The sequence below is a fragment of the Medicago sativa genome, chromosome 2 (genome assembly GCF_051527215.1).
Source record: "Medicago sativa cultivar Bolivia chromosome 2, Bolivia_mono, whole genome shotgun sequence".
Classification (NCBI taxonomy): domain Eukaryota; kingdom Viridiplantae; phylum Streptophyta; class Magnoliopsida; order Fabales; family Fabaceae; genus Medicago; species Medicago sativa.
In genome coordinates this window covers 28,098,905-28,118,410 of record NC_140750.1, presented here as the reverse complement: position 1 = coordinate 28,118,410, position 19,506 = coordinate 28,098,905, and the positions used below count along the sequence as shown (strand labels likewise).

Genomic DNA, 19,506 nt, shown 5'->3' with positions numbered 1-19,506 from the left:
ATGTATTATTATGTTATTTTCATTTCAATGTGTTTAAAAAATAAAATGTAATTTGTAATATATATTGAATTGAATTTATAATTTAGTTTTATAATAATAAAGAAAAAAATAATTAAATACAATCCACATAGTGAATATCTTGATTAATAAATTAAAATTTATCTAAGTACTTTCCGTATGAGATTATTTTTGTTAGGGTAAGTTATGTGGGTTTGATTAGTCGTTGTGTAATATTCATCTAACTATTAGCATTCTTCCAAGAAGTTTAGGTCGAAGTACTGTCGTTTTGAAATTTTGGAAGTAGTTTACGTCGAAGAATCTTGTAGTTATAGTTTTCATCAGGGTTAGATTTGTAAGCTTGATCAGTCGATAACAATAGTTTGATTAGTCGGTGAACGTTCATCCAAGTACTTTGACTACAAGATTCTTTCAGTTAGGGTAAGAGTTGTGAGTTTGATAAGTCGTTTTGAAATCTTAGAAGTTGTTTAGGTAGAAGAATCTTGTCATTAGGGTTACAGTTTTCATCAGGGTTGGATTTGTAAGCTTGATTAGTCGATAACAATAGTTTGATTAGTCGGTGAACGTTCATCCAAGTACTTTGACTACAAGATTCTTTCAGTTAGGGTAAGAGTTGTGAGTTTGATAAGTCGTTTTGAAATCTTAGAAGTTGTTTAGGTAGAAGAATCTTGTCATTAGGGTTACAGTTTTCATCAGGGTTGGATTTGTAAGCTTGATTAGTCGATAACAATAGTTTGATTAGTCGGTGAACGTTCATCCAAGTACTTTGACTACAAGATTCTTTCAGTTAGGGTAAGAGTTGTGAGTTTGATAAGTCGTTTTGAAATCTTAGAAGTTGTTTAGGTAGAAGAATCTTGTCATTAGGGTTACAGTTTTCATCAGGGTTGGATTTGTAAGCTTGATTAGTCGATAACAATAGTTTGATTAGTCGGTGAACGTTCATCCAAGTACTTTGACTACAAGATTCTTTCAGTTAGGGTAAGAGTTGTGAGTTTGATAAGTCGTTTTGAAATCTTAGAAGTTGTTTAGGTAGAAGAATCTTGTCATTAGGGTTACAGTTTTCATCAGGGTTGGATTTGTAAGCTTGATTAGTCGATAACAATAGTTTGATTAGTCGGTGAACGTTCATCCAAGTACTTTGACTACAAGATTCTTTCAGTTAGGGTAAGAGTTGTGAGTTTGATAAGTCGTTTTGAAATCTTAGAAGTTGTTTAGGTAGAAGAATCTTGTCATTAGGGTTACAGTTTTCATCAGGGTTGGATTTGTAAGCTTGATTAGTCGATAACAATAGTTTGATTAGTCGGTGAACGTTCATCCAAGTACTTTGACTACAAGATTCTTTCAGTTAGGGTAAGAGTTGTGAGTTTGATAAGTCGTTTTGAAATCTTAGAAGTTGTTTAGGTAGAAGAATCTTGTCATTAGGGTTACAGTTTTCATCAGGGTTGGATTTGTAAGCTTGATTAGTCGATAACAATAGTTTGATTAGTCGGTGAACGTTCATCCAAGTACTTTGACTACAAGATTCTTTCAGTTAGGGTAAGAGTTGTGAGTTTGATAAGTCGTTTTGAAATCTTAGAAGTTGTTTAGGTAGAAGAATCTTGTCATTAGGGTTAAGAGCTTGATTAGTCGATTAAGAGCTTGATTAGTCATAATATTCATTTTTTTAATAACCAACAATATTTACATCTATCCAATTTCTATTCAACCAAACACTATTTATAAACAAACATAGAATATATACCTTTTTTCCATCTACTACCAAACAAACATTTAATGATCTTATTTCACTCTTTTACATAAATTTCTTTCCATTTCTTTCATTAAGCTTAAAATTTTCCAATCCAAACAGATGAGAAGGGTTGGTGTATGGTTGATATAAGGATTGTATCTCATTCATGACATATATTTTCATTCACGAATTCTCTGCTACCCAGATCCAAGAAAATTGCTTGACCATCTTCTCTACCAATCTTCTCTACGAATTCTGCATCATCTTCTTCTCTTCATCCGAGCTTCAACTTCTTCAATCTTCATCGTAAGTTTAAAATTTAATTAATTTTTCTAAGTTCTTCTTCAATTCCTTTTGGTTTCACTAATAATCTGGATTATTCTTCAATTCCTTTTGGTTTCACTATTAATTTGGATTTCGATTTTGTTTTTAAATGTTGTTCAATTTCCAAAAATGAAGTGTTGACTATGGTTTCACTTTGAGATTGTGTTGAATGAATGGAGAAAAATGAAAATGAAAAGGAATGGGAAATGTGTTGTGTTGAAATTAAATTTTAAATACAATATTTTTTTTTGAAATGTTAAACCTTCTTGAAGAAATTGAGCTAGTTGACTGAATCTTGTGTTGCAATGAAGTTCTTGGATGTACTAGTGTGTGATGTTGTTGACTGATTTTGAAAGAGGATGAAATATAAATTGAATTGATTATTTTATAGTTATGGTTATTCATATAAATGTTTGAATTGATTATGTTGTTAACTGTTTTTTTGGATTATTTGATTTTAACAGTGAAACCATGAATGGGGGTTGGATTAGATACGCCAGGAAGATATGCTACTGTCAAAATGTAGCTGTGATTTCGGTGTCAATGACTCTGGAAAATCCTAATCGGTTGTTTTACCGTTGCAAGCACAAGCCAGAAGAGAGTTGTAAATTTTTTCGGTGGTGTGAACCTATTGGATGTGAAAAAGAAACTATGGAACCGGTGGATGTTGAAGAAGAATTAGACTGTGTGCTACTTGACCAAGCTGCGAAGTTTGAAGGTATGAGGAAAGAGCTTGAAGGTCAATTGGTTGAGATGAAAAAAGAGCTTGGTGGTCAATTGGTGGAGATGAAAAAATTAATGGAGGTAGAGATCGAGAATGTGAAGAAGGATTCTGAGATGGAGATATCAATCATGAAGAACAAGTTAGAAGCTCAAGTGAAGTTGGTCCAGGAGGAAAACAAACAACATATGCTTGAAGTGGAAAAAAATCTGGAAATGGAAATTGCTAATTTTAAGAACATAGCCATGGTGGAGATTGTTGCTGTTAAAAAAAGTCAAGTTGAGGAGGTATCTTTGCTGAAGGAAGAGGTAGGAAGGGCAAGAAGTTCATTGTGCAAGCTGAAAGTGGTTGTGCTTATGATGATGTTCATGCTTGGTTGGCTGGCCTTCATTAAAAATTAAGAAGCTTTTCTGGGTTCACGTTGTTCTGAAGATGGAATGGTAGAAGGAAGTGGAACACGACCGTGTGTATATCTTGCACGGTCGTGTGTGTATTCAGAACAATAAGAAAGCTGGAAGACAGTGAAGTTGCGCACGACCGTGTCACACTAAAACACGGTCGTGTGTGTATTCAGAACAATATCAAGGCTGGAAGACAGTGAAGTTGCGCACGACCGTGTCACACTAAAACACGGTCGTGCGTGATATTCAGGTCAATTTATTTGTACTTTCTCCAGTATTTTGTTTAGGTTTTTAGTTAATTAAGTATGTTTAATCTTGTATTTGATTATGTTTAATGGAGGTTAAGGAATTATGCAACTATATATATTTATATTTTTTTTGTACTGCTTAATGATTTTAATGATTAATGTTGCAAGCCTGTCAAAAAATTTTAAGATTTGAAAATCAAAATTGTAGAGGGAAGGGAACGAAATATTTCAGATGAGAGCCTAAAAATTTGAAATTCAAATGGTCAAACATATGAAAGTACAGTGGGAAGTCTTTTATCTGCTGGATAATTGCATTGCATCTCATAATTGTAGAAAGATAGCTGTGATGGGGGTACAGAATTGTGGAGTAGTCTTTATCAATAATGTACTTTTGGTTAGTTTTTTGGGCAAAGGTCACAGCTGTTCCCTAGGGGGTTGAGGAAAATTGTACTTTTGGTTGGTTTTTTGGCAAAAGTAACAGCTGTTCCATAGGGTGGGTTGAGTAAAAAATAGGCAAGCTTGGTTATGCATGTCTTTGACAGTACTGATTTTTTCCTAAATTAATATAAAAGTTGTACCATCTTTTAATAAACAAAAGTAGACAAGACTAGTTGATTGTTTTAATTTAAAAAAAAAAAAAGAAGACAAGACTAGTTGATGAAGGGTAATAGGGGATCGAAAAAAAAAAGTAAAAAATAAAAGACAAGTTATTCAAAATTAAAAAAAAAATAGTAGACTGTAATAAATGTTTTCTGTTGTGAAATGGTTAGATAATAATTAGTATCATTAAATTTACATACCAATAACACTCTATATATCAGGACAATCTTTTGTTTGATTTTACAATTTGTTTGATAAATTGTGTTGTATAGAGAAGAAATTTCTGTCATAATAATCATGCTTTCAATGGAAATTTGTAGAGAAAATTCATGGCACATTATAATCCTGCTATCATCTTACAATGATCGGAAATGCTGGAGTGTACATGAAGATATTGGATTCAGCGATGGCTATGGAACTCTTATATGTGGTGGGAGGATAGAAGAAGTCAAATTTTCGTTACCAGTGGAAAAAAATAGGTATGAATCGATTTTTATAATTTTTTTTTTATGTTATAATGTCATGATTTATTTATGTCATTTAGAAAAATATTAGCACCAAATTTGTTTAAATATCAAGTTATGGGCTGATTAGTGCTTGTACACATATTTTTTAAAGTTAGACAACAAATTATTTAAAATAGAATAATATAACATTAATTGAACGATTACATAAAGTTAAAATTACAAATGCTAACATTAATTAAAAATGTGAAACATTAAGATAGATAACAAGAATCGATAGAAGCTACTAGTCGGATATCTGACTTGTAACATACAAGTACAACGGGTCTCCCCCGTTTGTCCTCCATCGAAACATGTCTTGAACATCAGAGTCGCTTTCAAGACTATCAAAATGATAACTTAATTTCCAGTCGTTATGGACAGTTTCCAAGGAGTAGTATGGTGTTATGACAGAGATTTTCTTCACCTTACGGGTAGGTTCCATATATCTAGTGAAATACTCGTTGAAATAGCCAGTTAGTTCCGATAGCGTATCGATCGGTGGGAAGTACCAAGAGTCATACTGTTTAGCAATATGCTCAAATTTGACAGTGCAACGTATTGCAATTGGCGGCGGCGGTGACATGTTGAAAATGAAAACTGACTAAGTTTAGTGTGTGAGCAAATGAAAGGGTGTGTATGTATTTATAGGGAAAAAAATAATATTTAAAGTAATACTATTTAAAAATATTTGGCAAAAGGTATTTAAGTAGTTGGTAGTAAAACAGGATTAGAAAAAAACGTGGGACCCCTAAATCCAAAGGCAGTCCTTTTATTAACAAATTGGACCAATCCTGAATTGACACCAAGATAAAAACTTTCTCTAAAACTTTCTCTAAACGTGGGACCCCTAAATCCAAAGGCAGTCCTTTTGAGACTTGAGACTTGAGTGTAAGAAAATACTCTCTCACGGTCTCTCTAAACTCTATCAGCATTACTCTCTCAAAAACTTGAACACCTACAAACTCTACAATGGAAGAAAATGGTCAAGCTGTCAACCCTCAACTAAATGGAACACCTTCTGCATTGCCGTGAGTTTTTCTTCAACCTTCTGCGTGAACACCTTTAGTGTGATAGATATGATTTTTTTTTTTAACATTTTTAGCATATTGATGAAGTTATGGGTATAATGAAAAAAAGAAACTTTTAAGTCTTGAGCTATTGGTTGATGTTGTTTTTAATTTTTTAGTATAATGATGAAGTTATTTTTGAAGTTAATAGAAACTTTCAAGTTTGGAGCTTTTGTTTGATGACTTCATGTTGGAAGTTTTATGTTTGTTGATGATTTTTTTACTTCAACTTTTGAGTATATTGATGAAGTTTTAGAGATTTGGAAAAAGAAATAAACTTTCAAGTCTCGACCTTTTGTTGGATGTTGCATGTATGAAGTTTGATATATATATATATATCTCTTTATGATTTTTTTTCAACTATTTAATTGATAATAACTATTTTATGAACCGATTATTATGTAGTCACGTGACAATAGAATTGGAAGATGCCACTTCTGGATGTATTGCCAACAAAGAAGTTGTTGGTGGTAATAAAGAGCTTACTCTTCAAGATGTCATGGAAGAGATTACTTCCTTGAAAGTCTTGCTTAGTGAAGTGTCGAAGAAACAAGATTCTCTTGAAACGGTATAACATTTTGTTCTTGTATGTTCCTTTCTTGTGACTGTTACTATAGTCCTAACGTATTTGCGGTATAACAGGGATTAACCAAGGAAGTAAACTTATTGAGGAGTAACATTGCTGCTATACAAACCTCTATTGATGTATTTGAAGTGTTGGCAAATTCTAAAAGTGTTTGTAATGGTCACGGTTCATCAACAAGCTCCGAAGAGAACGAATTTAAGGAACCACCTGTGCCACCCGAACAAGAACGTTTTGCGAAGGAGCTAGCTGAATTAGGGGTGGGTTATGAATCTGAAAAAGTTGATGAATCTTTTGGCAAATATATTCATCAAGGTTTTCTTCGTGAAAATTTTGCCGAGGGTACATCCAAACACGATGTGTTTAATGGTGGGAGCAGCAGTGTCTTTGGTGGAATGGACAATTTTGACGATCATGCAGTTGATGTTAAGGTTTCAAATACTAACTTTTCAAAAAGTGTGGGAAAAGCTTTTGTACCGGACCATTGGCTGGAGGAAGAGACACCGGACAAAGGCAGGACGAGTGCTAAGCAAAGTGGTCTCATCACAAAGAGCGACTACAAAAGAAAGTCTAAACATTTGAGCCAAGCTGCACCATCTACGGTCCCAGCGGGTGGTGTCCACAAGAGATTGAAATTTCACACCCCTTCGCCGACGCTGAAGCCAACAAAAAGTAGTTCTTCGAAAAAAAGCGCCAAAGTTCATCAATCGGCGAAGAATTTCAAACGACAATGGGAAGAAGCAACTCCACGAAGTGCTAGGAAGAAAGATGGAGTTACACCGAAGGTAAAAATAAATAATATTTAACTAAATTCTTTTGTTGATTATGTAATATGATAATTATATGTGACTGGTGTTTTGCATGCATATAACAATCCAAGGTTTACACTGCAGGGAAAGGAAATAGCTCTTGACACCAACAATGCTGGTCTTGACGAAGAAACCAAACGAGCTCTTAGGAATGCACATGTATGCTCCTACCTTTTCGGAATATCACCTGAAGGCAATTTGATTAACGAGACACTTGTGCTGACAATGGGTCTAACTGCTACAAGGTCTGAACTTCAATGTCTCCTCCCTGCTGTTCATATAACTGAATTGGTAAGAACACGGATTACCTTAAATTTGAATTTGGCCTATTTCATCAACTTTAGGTAAACTTATAAAATTTATACATTGCAAGGTAATTGCATTGGCAGCGGCAAGGATAACATGTAGACACACCTTGAGGCAGTCTGTTTGGTGCCTCCCTCCATCATTTGCGGTTTGCCTATTCTTTCTATACTATAATGTTAAATTTTCTATAAGTTATTTAAATAGCAAAGTAGTATCATAACTGGGGATATTATTTTGTTTTCAAATAGTTTGATTTCGAGGAAGGATTAAAGTTACCAGAAATAAGGGCGAAGTACTGTAGAGACTGGATGGCACCTTTCACACAAGTGAAGTTTGTAAGTATACATAGCAAAACTTTAAAAAGATTACTTGTGTCAATTTAAAACCATTGCATCATTTTACATTACAGATATATATTCCATTGAGGGGTGCGAATGGTCATTGGTTTCTGATGGTGGTACATGTTCCAAGCGGAATCACGTATCACCTTGATTCTAACTGTCCAGCTGGATTAACCGAGGCCCAACGACATCACAAGATTAAAAGAATGGTAAATAACATATAAACTATTTTAAATAAATACTTGCTGATAGTTCTAAAACATTGACATTGAAGTCCACTTTATACTAGGGATTGTTGTTACATCACCTTCTGAAGTGTGATGAGTACTCCACGGTCTTTCGCAACAAGCATCATGAGTTTGAAAAGTTTGAAATTGTCCGGCCTACTGGAATGCCCGATGCCCTGAGTAGTATGTAAGTTATTGTAATTTCCATAATTACTGAATCAATTATTGTGCTTCTGTTATACGATATAATATAGTTGTTATCCCTACAGCGAGAACTCCGGAGTATGGGTGTTGCACTGGCTAAGTATGGAACATTACTATAGGCCGGAAGATTTTCATAGCACCGTAAGTTTACTAAAATATAAAAATTAGATATCATTCTTTGCTCTAAAGTAATTCCACATTCCATCTTTATGTTAATATTTTCACTAAGCACTTTGTTTTTTTCTTTTTCAAATGTAGATAAACGAGAAATCTGTGCGGCTGAACACTGCATCTGAACTGTTGATTGGGGATCAAAATTCCCTCCGCTTTCAAGTTCAAGAAAAGACCGATGCATTTATGAAGACTAAGAATGACAAGAAACCCATTGATCTGGATACCGATTAATGGTTGTGTAGTTAATTTATCTCATCTCCAATCAAACCTTATTTTTGGAGTCAATTGTGGTTTGATACGGAGATGAGACATGTTAAGAAACAATATTTTTTGCTTATGGGTGCCATCAATTATTTGGTTTGGTTAAAGGGCCCATGTCTTTTGATGTTCTGTAATGTTGTTTTGGTTAAGTATGTATTGTGATTGATGAACAAAAATCATGTTACTCATGAACAAGATTCGGTGTTACCGTGTCAAAATTAATTTATATTTTATATTTTCATGTCCTAAATCTTGCCTCACATTCAATATACATTTGATTGAAAAAATGAAATAATCAAAACGATCGAAAAATGGTATTACTTAGTTACACCGGACGCACGCCCTTTACAACATATATGCCAATTGTCAGTCAATGGGCAGTTAAAAATAAAAAAAAGTGCCGTAATTATGGTGCCCGTGTCGGAAATATGCACGATCGTGCTTTTGATCAGGCCATAGATTGATGTAGTTTCAGGGAGTTCACACACGACCATGCCAATCAAGAACACGATCGAGTGTATGCATCAGGACTTGAAATTAAATTTTCTGATAACTGAACACGACCGTGCCAATATAGCACACGGTCGTGTGAGAGTCCATGCCATATTTTGTGTTTAGTTCCAGTGAGTTAGCACACGACCGCGTCAAAAAACCACACGGTCGTGCGAATGCTTCAGCACATTTCATGGTAGAGTTCCAGTGAGATTGCACACGACCATGTGTTTAATACACACGACCGTGCTTAAATAAAATTTATAAAATGTATTTTTATCCACCCATTCACCCATTACCATCGGTTACTCTCAACTTCTCTCAACTCCTCCAAACTTCTCTCAAAAGGGTTATTCCTCCCAAACTTCTCTATACCCAAAGGCTGAAGCAAATCTCACTGAATCTCCACATCTTCATCATCGTACACCCAAATCTCACCCAAATCTTCATCATTCGGTTTCTCTCTTCAAGAAAACCCAAATCTCCAAACTTCACTCTTCTCTCACGCGTCAACATCGGACACCACCCTCACTCAAGTAAGTTCTCTACAAACCCTAATTTCTATGTTATGTGTTTGTATAAGTATGACCATAACCCTATAATGGAAGGAAGGGGGATTTTTGATTGTTATTACCAATACTCCTATAATGGAAGGATAAAGAAAAGTGGGACTGATTTTTCTATAAGTATGATTCTTCAGCATTGTGTTTGTTGATGAATTTGTTTAATTTTTTTTTTCTGGGTGTTCAATTGCAATTTACCCATAACCCTACTAAAGATAAAAGGTGATTTTTTTTTTGTTGTTCTTAATGGAAAATGAAAATGTATATGGGAGTGGTATATTAGTGACGGGTATATTAGTGACATTGATAAAAAATTATGGAAGTAAACTACACCCATTGATTAGGCGTAACACATGAACAATTGTACTATTAGTAGTGTGTGATGTTTCAATTAGAAAAATAGTGATATCTACATTCAAGCTAATATGCCCATTGTGCTAATTGTTGTTTGATTGAGACCGAAATTCAGAAAACTAGTGGCATAAAGTGGTATGGCTTAATATTAAATGGAGTTCATTTGTAATTCGATTTTTTAACTTGAACAGGAAATCAAATTTCTGAAGAATGAATTCCAAGAGAAAGGCTGTTGATGTTTCTGACGGTTCATGCGGCAAGAAGAAAAAGGGTGCACGTAATGAGCTTGGGATTATCCTGACCATCTCATCTGAAAGGTCGAGGTACAACAGGCTTGTCCTGAGAGGATTTATACATAACAGGTATCCCGACAAATTTGCCTTAGATAAATTAGGTATAAGAGAGAATGTTTATACACTACTTGGTAACATAGGGTGGAGTGAATTTGTAGGAAGCATTCACCATACCTATGAAAGCCAAACACTTGAATTTTTGAGTACCCTCTGTTTTAAGAAGGATAAAGATAATCTCACTGACCCGAACCACTCCGTTTCATTCAGTTTGGATAACCAAGAGTTTGACATGTCACTTTCTCAATTTTGTGACAAAATGGGTTTCGCAAACGCGGGGCTCATTCATGGCTCTCATAACGAGGATACTAGGCCTCAAGATTATGACCAACAAGAGTTTTGGTTAAAAATTAGTGGGCATGACCATTTTGAAGCTAAATCTGCCAAGGCAAGCATGATTCATAACCCTGTTTTCCGCTACGTCCATAGAATTATGTCCTGCACCGTTTTCGGTAGGCCGGAAACGGGAACGGTGAGGGCTGACGAGCTATTCATTTTATGGGCCATGGTTAACAAGCGTGCTGTCAACACTGGCTACTACCTTCTAAACCATTTGGCAAGTGTGGCGGCGGCTAAAAGCAAGGGTAAGATAGTGGTGGGAGGAGTGATTAGATTCATTAGTAAGAAGCTTGGAGCGAATGCTAGAGCTGCCGGAGATTACCTTGAAGGGAACTATGAGATTGATCTTGAATTCTGTAAAAATATCCGTATGGTTAGGGAGGTAGATGGGTCGAATACAAATTATCAATTGTTGATATACGGCAAAGATTCAATTTTATTGCCAAATCCATCTAGAACTGACACCACGAACATAGAAAATTGGCTTTATCGTGATGTAGCACAACAGGTACCACAAGAGCATAATGAGCAAAATGAACCTCAAGAGCAGCAAGATGAACCTCAAGAGCAGCAGCATGAGGATGAGGAAATGGGTGATCACCATGAACAACAACAACCAGTCGGAGAAATGGAAAATGAAGCGGACTGGCGTCGAAGGATTGAGGCTAAGATCGACAACCAAGGAGAAATGCTTCTTGCAATGATGCAACACTTCAACATCCAAAATCCTCAAGCCGGTCCTGAATAATCAAGTTGCATGACTTGGTTACTTTAATGCTTTGTTCTTTTTTTCATTTTGAATATGCTCCTTCAAGACTTGCAATCTTAATTTGGAATATGTTGTGAAATATGTTGCAATGTATTAATTTGTTCTTGGTTTGTACAATGAAATATGTTGCTAAATTTGTTCTAATGTTGTTCCATCTTTTCTATTAATTTGTTATTGGTTTGTACAAGAAATGTATGCACTATTTTATGATTGAAACAATCATACTTATGTCCTAAATCTTGTATGATGTCCCCTCGTTCATATTATATCTTTAATCATTTTTTTGACCAACTTTAAACATGTTTTGTTGTTTATTTTATAAGGATATAACAATTTTTTTATTATAACATAAGACGGAGGATGTATTTGAGGATATTCTAACCATGGCCGACATTCAGAAACACGACCGTGTGCTTTAAATTAACATAAATCAAGCCATTTAAGCCCCACCATTCACTCATTCTCAGCAGTTACAAACGTGTTGCTTCTCTCCTAAATACTTACACACGACCTGCTTCTCCCATACAGCCATATCTCTCCAACACTTCATCATAACCACCCAAATCTTTGAAGATAAACCACCAAATCAATCCAAATCTTCCCTTTTCTCCCATAGTTCCTTATCTCTCCAGATCTTCATAAACCACCAAATCAATCCAAATCTTCCCTTTTCTCCCATAGTTCCTTATCTCTCCAGATCTTCATCTTTATCTTTATTCTTCACTTTATTTCTCCAAATCAATCCCTTGTAAGTGACTATATGTCTTATTCTTCATCTTTATTTCTCCTTCATCAACATTTCTCCAAATCAATCCATTGTAATTGTCTATATGTCTTATTCTTCATCTTTATTTCTCCAAATATTCCTTGTTAATAAATTAGGGTTTTTGTTTTTGTGTTAAAAAAAAAATATGATTCTTAAATCTCATTATTTATTAAACTCTTGAAAGATCTTCCTTGTATGATTTGATATTACACGTGCATTTTTTTTAGCAGTTAAAATTGGAATTTATTCATTAAAATTCACACATTTCAAAGTTCAAATGTTTGATCTAGCAGTTAAAATTGTTAGTGTGTCTATGAATATGTATATGAATTTGGTTTTTTTTATTTGGGTATGAATTTGGTTTTTTTATCATCAAGAAATGTTAAATACTACTATTTGGTTGTTTTATTTGGTTAAGAATCTTGTGTTTGTTTTTTTAAGGTTGATTTATAATTATTTTTTTTTTTTGCGACAGGAACAAAAGTGTTCAAAAATGGCTTCTAAGGGAAAGGGAGTTGATGTTGGTTCCACTTCTCACTGCACCAAGAAAAAGGGTATACAAAATGCGAGGGGGATTATTCTGACCTCCGAATCTGAACGGGAAAGGTACAACATGCTTATGAATAGAGAAATTTGTGTGAATAGGTATCCCGATTCACATGCTTTAGAGGCATTCGGGATAAAATCCAATGTTATGACACTCCTTAATAACATAGGTTGGACTGACTTTGTAGGAGATACGCATTACACCTTTGTAACATCTACACTTGAATTTATGAGTACCCTCTGTTTTGTTCCGGATAGAGAAAATTCCAAAGTTTCATTTAGCCTCGGTAACGTAGAGTACAACATGTCACTTTCTCAGTTTTGTGACAAAATGGGTTTCGCAAGCGCGGGGCTCATTCATGTCTCTCGTAACCGCGTTAATAGGCCTCAAAATTATGACCAACACGAGTTTTGGTCACAAATAACTGGGCGGGGCCATTTTGAATCTAGAACTGCCAAGGCTAGTATGATCCAAAACCCTGTTTTCCGCTATTTACATAGAGTTATGGCCTGCACCATATTCGGTAGGCCAGAAACGGCAACGGTGAGGGCTGATGAGCTATTCATTCTATGGGCTATGGTTAACAACCGTGCTGTAAACACTGGCTACTACCTTCTAAACCATTTGGCATATGTGGCGGCTCAACCCAAAGGTAAGATGATGGCGGGGGGATTGATTAGTTTCATCGGTTGGAAGTTGAAAGCAAAATTGGCAACCGACGAAATTGGCATTGAGGGGAAATACACCATTGATATTGATTTTTGTAAAACTATACATATGGTTAGGGACATAGATGGTGAAGGCAAGAATTTTAGATTGTTGGTATCTGACGAAGATTCAATTTTGTTGCCGGATCCATCGAGAACTGACACAACAAATCTTGCAAACTGGCTTTATATTGATTTAGATCCACAGGTACCTCCAGGGCAGCATGCGCAAGATGAAGAAATGGGTGAGGGACAACAACCTACGGAAGGAAGGCAAGACGACGATGATTGGCGTCGAAGGATGGAGGCTAAGGCTGACAGGACGCATGAGGAGGTTGTTTTGATCAAACAAATGCTTGCATCACAGATGCAACAACTCAACATGCGATATCCTCCAGCCGGTCCACAATAATCGTGTTGCACCTATGACACCTTACTTAGCTCTGAACTTGTTTGAAAAATTATCATTTTGTTGTAATTTATTTAGCTCTTAACTTATTTAGCTCGGTACACACTCACAATGAATATTCTGGTATGTTGTGTAAATATTTTTTGTTAATGATTGTTGATTGGTTCAATTGGATATGTGCACTTGTTCATACGAAAAAAGTGTCAATATAGACATAGGAAATATCAGACTGTGGTTTGATACGGAGATGAGACACGTTAAAAAACAAGATTTTTGGAGTCAACTGTGGTTTGATACGGAGACGAGACATGTTAAGAAACATGATTTTTTGCTTATGGGTGCCATCAACTATTTGTTTTGGCTAAAGGGCCCATAAATTTTGATGTTCTGTATACTACTATTTGGTTAATATGTAATGTGATTGATGAACCAAAATCATGTTACTCATGAACAAGATTCAGTGTTACCGGGGCAAAATTAATTTTTATTTCATATTTTTGTCATAAAATTTGCCTCAGGTTTAATATACATTTGATTGAAAAATGAAAAAATCAAAACGATCGAGCGAAATAAACGGACATCGGTACTTAGACTCAGGAAAAAATGGTATTACTTGGTTACATTGGACGCACGCCCTTGTCAAATATATGCCAAACGTGTCAGTCAATGCCCATTTAAAAAAAAATAAAGTGCCAGAAAAATTAAACACGACCATGTCAATATAACACACGGTCGTGCGTGAGTACAGGGCAAATTGTTTAGTTGCAGTGAGATTGCACACGACCGTGTGTTTAATACACACGGTCGTGCGTATGCTTCAGCACAAATCCAAGCAAACTTCCAGTGAGATTGCACACGACCGTGTGTTTAATACACACGGTCGTGCGTATGCTTCAGCACAAATCCAAGCAAACTTCCAGTGAGATTGCACACGACCGTGTGTTTAATACACACGACCGTGTGTTTAATACACACGACCGTGCGTTATTAAAAAACATAAAATGTCATTCAGTAATCGTAAATGAAGACAGCTTCCCAAACACAATTCGCGCATAAGTTCAATATAACTACTTTTGGTCTCATAAAGTTCAAGATAAATACTTTTGAGTTTCAGGGAACTCAAACAAGAACGCTCACAACAACATACACAAACCCTTAAGTCTCAACATACACAAACCCACAAAAACAGTTTTAACAAACTACATAAAACGAACAAATTCTTCGATCCTCGAACATCTCCACTTCAACAACATACTTCAAACTTCATTCTCCTCCATCACTTATCACTTTTAATTCAAGCCATCCTACATTGTCAAATTATATTAAATTAGTTCAAAAAATTGATAAGAATTTGGACATTTCAAAATAACACAATAACAGCTTCATACATACCATAGGAATGTTCCAATCTTCGTTATCATTATAAAAGTCTTGTTCATGATTGGAATTTGAAGACTGAGTTTCTTCTTGACGGAACCGACATGACACGCGATTGTGACCCTTTCCTCCACATATTCCACATTTAGGCGTGCTCCGTTTTTTTTTCGCATTTGCATTTCGAGTTGAAGAATCGGCTGCTGCTCCACCTCTTTTCCTAAGCCGCTGCGGATTACCTAAGCTTCTTCCTGTCTCTGGACCCACATCAAACATCTCATCAACTTCACCCCTGTTGAATGATTCCAATGTCTCAGTGTGTTGTTCAACCATTTCCATGGTTTTGTGTATGTAATCTGGATTGTTACACTTTAACACGGCGTTTGCCATCCTCTTACAACGCTCCACAAACATAACATACGTAGTTACAAATGCAGGATCCCGGTGACTTGAACTATTAGCATTTTGGGCATTGATTACATCTTTAGCACGTTTGGTCCATCGTTCCATCACAACAGATTCCGGCAATTTTCTTATGTTCATATACACTAAAACAGCTACGATATGTTCACAGGGAATACCAAATGTCTCCAATTTCTTGCAAGAGCATTCAAATGTTAATCGTTCTTGGCAATATGAAACAGTCCAATGAATGTCATCTCTAGGGTATTTGAAAACATTATAATTAAAAATGGAACCATTGCACACCTTTTCTTCGATTTTACAACGACAAGCTCTCTCCAATACAGGCCTAAAAAGCTTGAAAACTGACCTTGTATACTGTTTTGCAGCTGATTTCTCTAAACTCTTATGCTGAGTTTGCAGAACGGTTTCACCAAAGGAAGATGCATAATCCGCCTCTATTTCTCTGTATCTAACATAATTCAGCCACCGGATAAAATGATTTAAAAAATCCACCAGATTTGACAGCACAGTAACATATTTTCCAAATTCAGAATGAAGACCTTCACACCTTGAGGTTGTTCTAAAACCAGCATAGAATGTACCCCGAATGTGGGCGGTTGACCATTGATTCCGCTTCTGATACAACTCATGAATCCACTTGTTATTTTCCAACTCAAATTCAGCAACCAAATTCTCCCACCTACTTTCAAACTCTTCGATATCAAAATCACCAAACATACATCGTTTGAACTTCGGGACAAATTTTGGATTTTTTATATTGCTTGATGCATTTCTTGCCAAGTGCCAGGCACACAAACGATGATGAGCGTGTGGAAATACACTTCTAATAGCATTCCTCATGGATAAATCTCCGTCAGTTATAACCGACACAGGTGTCTTTCCGTCCATTGCCTCAAGAAATTGTTGCAAGAGCCACACGTAACTTGCCTCAGTTTCATCACCAACAATTGCACTGCCGAATATTACACTTTGATTGTGATGATTTACTCCGGAAAAAATAACTAACGGTGTATTATATCGAATTTTTCGATAAGTAGCATCAAATGCCAAAACATCTCCAAACACCTTGTAGTCCATACGGCTAACCCCATCACACCAAAATAAATGTCGAAGTGTTCCATCCTCATTAACAGTGTGCCTCCAAAACATCATATCGTCTGTCCTAGACAATCCCTTCAGAAATTCAACTGCTTCATCTGCATCTGTTGTCTTCCTCTCCCTCTCCTTGAATTGTTCATTGTACATTGTCCTTTTTGAATATCCTAGATTTTTGAATCCACCAGCTTGTGAAGCAAAAAAACCATAGATACGTGTCGTAGGAATTCCAGCATTTCTCATTGCTTTCATTTGAAATTTGTCATAATCACTCATCTTTCTATGTGCAGGTAGCATCCCCTCATACTTCTCATCCAAAAATGTGTGATTATGAATATCGTCAAACATTTTTATGTACCACCGGTCACTACCGTAGTCAACGTGTACTAGAATTTTTGCCATACACCCACACCTACTAGTTGGCTTGTGCTCTCTTTTTCTTTCATGATTATTGACATTCCTTGCATCCCGGTGACCTTCTCTATGACAAACAAAGGCTTGTTGAATAACTTCGCCATCCTTGTTCTTAACAACACGGGATCTTCTACCAGCAAATCCGTGCACACAACCGTACATATTGTAAAACTTGAATGCAACTAGACGATCCGGAAAATGGTACATCATAATTTCATCAGAGCTTAATTCCTTGAAATTAATTTTCTCAAAGTCAGTCGTGCAATCAACCGCAAATTCATCATCGAAACTGCACCCATACATCGAATTGTACGCGTCTTCCATATCATCATCCGAGGAACACGCAAAACTCTCCGAACAAGAGCCACTGTCCAAGTCCTGTAGAATATAACATGCTAAATAACTTAGTAATTGCAAAACCTACGACCGTAATTAACGTATGCTTTTCGCTAATATATGCAACTTCTATAATATTTTAGACAACAATGTAATCACTTTGACATACCTCTGAACCTTCCACACCTATGTTGCCTTCCGCAGTTGTGTTGCCTTCCCCAGTTTTGTTGCTCACATTCGAAACTTGAAAAATTTCAAGAATTTCACTAATATCCATTTCGATGTTCCTAATACATACATAAATTCAATTAGACACAATCATTTGGATAGCCAAACACGGCAGGAAAACAAGGTTGGGTATACTAGTAGAAGAAAAAAAACTTATTCAATGAAGCTTTGGTACAAACCATTCAGTGCAAACCAATTAAATTTCCTGATAACTGTAACACGACCGTGTCAATATAACGCACGGTCGTGCGTGTTCCAGGCCATATTGAGTTTAGGTCCAGTGAGATTGAACACGACCATGCCAAAAAACCACACGGTCGTGTGTATGCTTCAGTACAATTCCAACTACAATTCCAGTAAGATTACACACGACCATGTGTTTAATCCGCACGACCGTGCGTTACTCCATAAAAGTAAATCTAAAATCGAAAATTCAGAACACTCAAGAACAGCAACTTCAATGGTGACCATCTTGTTCAAAATGCATTTCAAGTATGAAAACTAGTACTAGTATGCAACAACCATACTTCATCATATCTACCAAGCTTATACATACCTTCAAGTTTAAAGATTTCAGAAATCTACCAACACCTTCAATGAATTCAGATCTACAAACCAAACTAAGATGCAATCTCCAACCTTCAATGGAAAAATGAACTGATATTGAACAATAATTGATGGATAGATTGGTTGATGGTGAGTGAAAATTTTACATTAATGGGTAGGTTGGTTGATGGTGAATATTAAATTTCTGGAACTATGAAGAAATGAAGAACATGAAGGAGAAAAGGATGCAAGAAGGAAAACGTGAAAAAAAAATTATGTGAGAAACTAGTTGTGCTGATGTGTTACCAAGGGTGAATTACTACTCTCAATGTTTAAGTTTTGGGGGGTGTATCCAGCAAAAACAATAAAATCAATATTTTCCTTTATAATATGTTTTCCTTTTATTATTTATTTATTTTCAGCAGGTTACCACACCCCACCAAAACTGCCACCTGTCCTTAAATTTGTGTATTTTTGTTATTTGTGCATGGTGCACAAATCTTACATTTGTGCATGCTAAATGCCACCTCGTTTATCGGTCAGACTAATGAGGAACCTAATGGGAATTGACAATATGGGCAAGTAAGACAAAATGTATACTTTCATAAACTCAGTTGAGTTAGGATCCTCATCTTGACACGAGCATATTACACCCTTCAAATTTTTAATTAATAATTCATACTTCTTATTTTATTTTGAAAAAAAAAATCAATCATTTTCGTCCTTAAATATGTAAAGCGTTTTCATTATACAGTAGAAACTCTTTGAATTAATACTCGGTAAATTAATAAACTCTCTAAAATAATAAATTTGTCCGGTCCCGACTTGGGCCAATGTAAAAAATTGAAAAACTCGATAAAATAATAAGATAATAATTTTTCGGAAGATCCCTTTATAATTTTCGGTCCCAAGAAAATTATAAATTAATAATTCATAGAAACTGAAAAAAATATATTAAGAATACATTGAACACATTTGTTCCTCTTGTTTACATTTACTGTACTTCAAAAGTCATTATTGATTTCCAATGCATATGAACACAGTAGTTACTAATTTACGTTGAGTCTCAAGGTTCGCGGCAACGTAATTCCAAGAGGCATAAACTAATTTGCCTTTTTGTTTGGTATGTATAGTATAATTACTTAAAAACTCTTTAAATTAATAATTATTAATTTATCGATAAATTAATAACTCTCTAAATTAATAAATTTCTCCGGTCCTGACATTATTAATTTATAGAGTTTTAACTGTAGTTCTTGAATGTTTCAAAAT

General features: G+C 35.5%; 4 protein-coding genes across 6 annotated transcripts; 3 read left to right on the top strand and 1 right to left on the bottom strand.

The window, feature by feature from the left end:
* Positions 1–329: 329 nt before the first annotated feature.
* Positions 330–3,563, top strand: LOC146945982 (uncharacterized). The gene is made up of 2 exons (XM_085744239.1): positions 330–2,053; positions 2,536–3,563. Exons 1-2 carry the CDS (start codon positions 1,914–1,916, stop codon positions 3,191–3,193), a joined length of 798 nt encoding a protein of 265 aa, XP_085600365.1. The 5' UTR covers positions 330–1,913; the 3' UTR covers positions 3,194–3,563.
* Positions 3,378–8,709, top strand: LOC146945981 (uncharacterized). 3 transcript variants are annotated; one of them, XM_085744236.1, is made up of 11 exons: positions 3,378–3,443; positions 4,362–4,520; positions 6,020–6,182; positions 6,257–6,982; positions 7,091–7,297; positions 7,380–7,460; positions 7,561–7,647; positions 7,722–7,862; positions 7,943–8,067; positions 8,150–8,225; positions 8,343–8,709. In XM_085744236.1, exons 3-11 carry the CDS (start codon positions 6,114–6,116, stop codon positions 8,487–8,489), a joined length of 1,659 nt encoding a protein of 552 aa, XP_085600362.1. In that variant the 5' UTR covers positions 3,378–3,443; positions 4,362–4,520; positions 6,020–6,113; the 3' UTR covers positions 8,490–8,709. The 3 variants fall into 3 exon arrangements, with proteins under 3 accessions (XP_085600362.1, XP_085600361.1, XP_085600363.1); XM_085744235.1 differs by lacking the exon at positions 3,378–3,443 and having other exon boundaries at positions 3,688–4,520; XM_085744237.1 differs by lacking the exons at positions 3,378–3,443; positions 4,362–4,520 and adding an exon at positions 5,517–5,575.
* A 3,189-nt stretch (positions 8,710–11,898) lies between these two features.
* Positions 11,899–13,965, top strand: LOC146945980 (uncharacterized). Its single transcript, XM_085748866.1, has 2 exons — positions 11,899–12,134; positions 12,628–13,965. Exon 2 carries the CDS (start codon positions 12,646–12,648, stop codon positions 13,816–13,818), a length of 1,173 nt encoding a protein of 390 aa, XP_085604992.1. The 5' UTR covers positions 11,899–12,134; positions 12,628–12,645; the 3' UTR covers positions 13,819–13,965.
* An 882-nt stretch (positions 13,966–14,847) lies between these two features.
* Positions 14,848–18,741, bottom strand: LOC146945979 (protein FAR1-RELATED SEQUENCE 5-like). Its single transcript, XM_085744234.1, has 4 exons — positions 18,245–18,741; positions 17,630–17,747; positions 15,208–17,502; positions 14,848–15,119 (listed from the first exon to the last, which is right to left on the bottom strand). Exons 2-4 carry the CDS (start codon positions 17,735–17,737, stop codon positions 15,105–15,107), a joined length of 2,418 nt encoding a protein of 805 aa, XP_085600360.1. The 5' UTR covers positions 17,738–17,747; positions 18,245–18,741; the 3' UTR covers positions 14,848–15,104.
* Between the last annotated feature and the right edge of the window lie 765 nt (positions 18,742–19,506).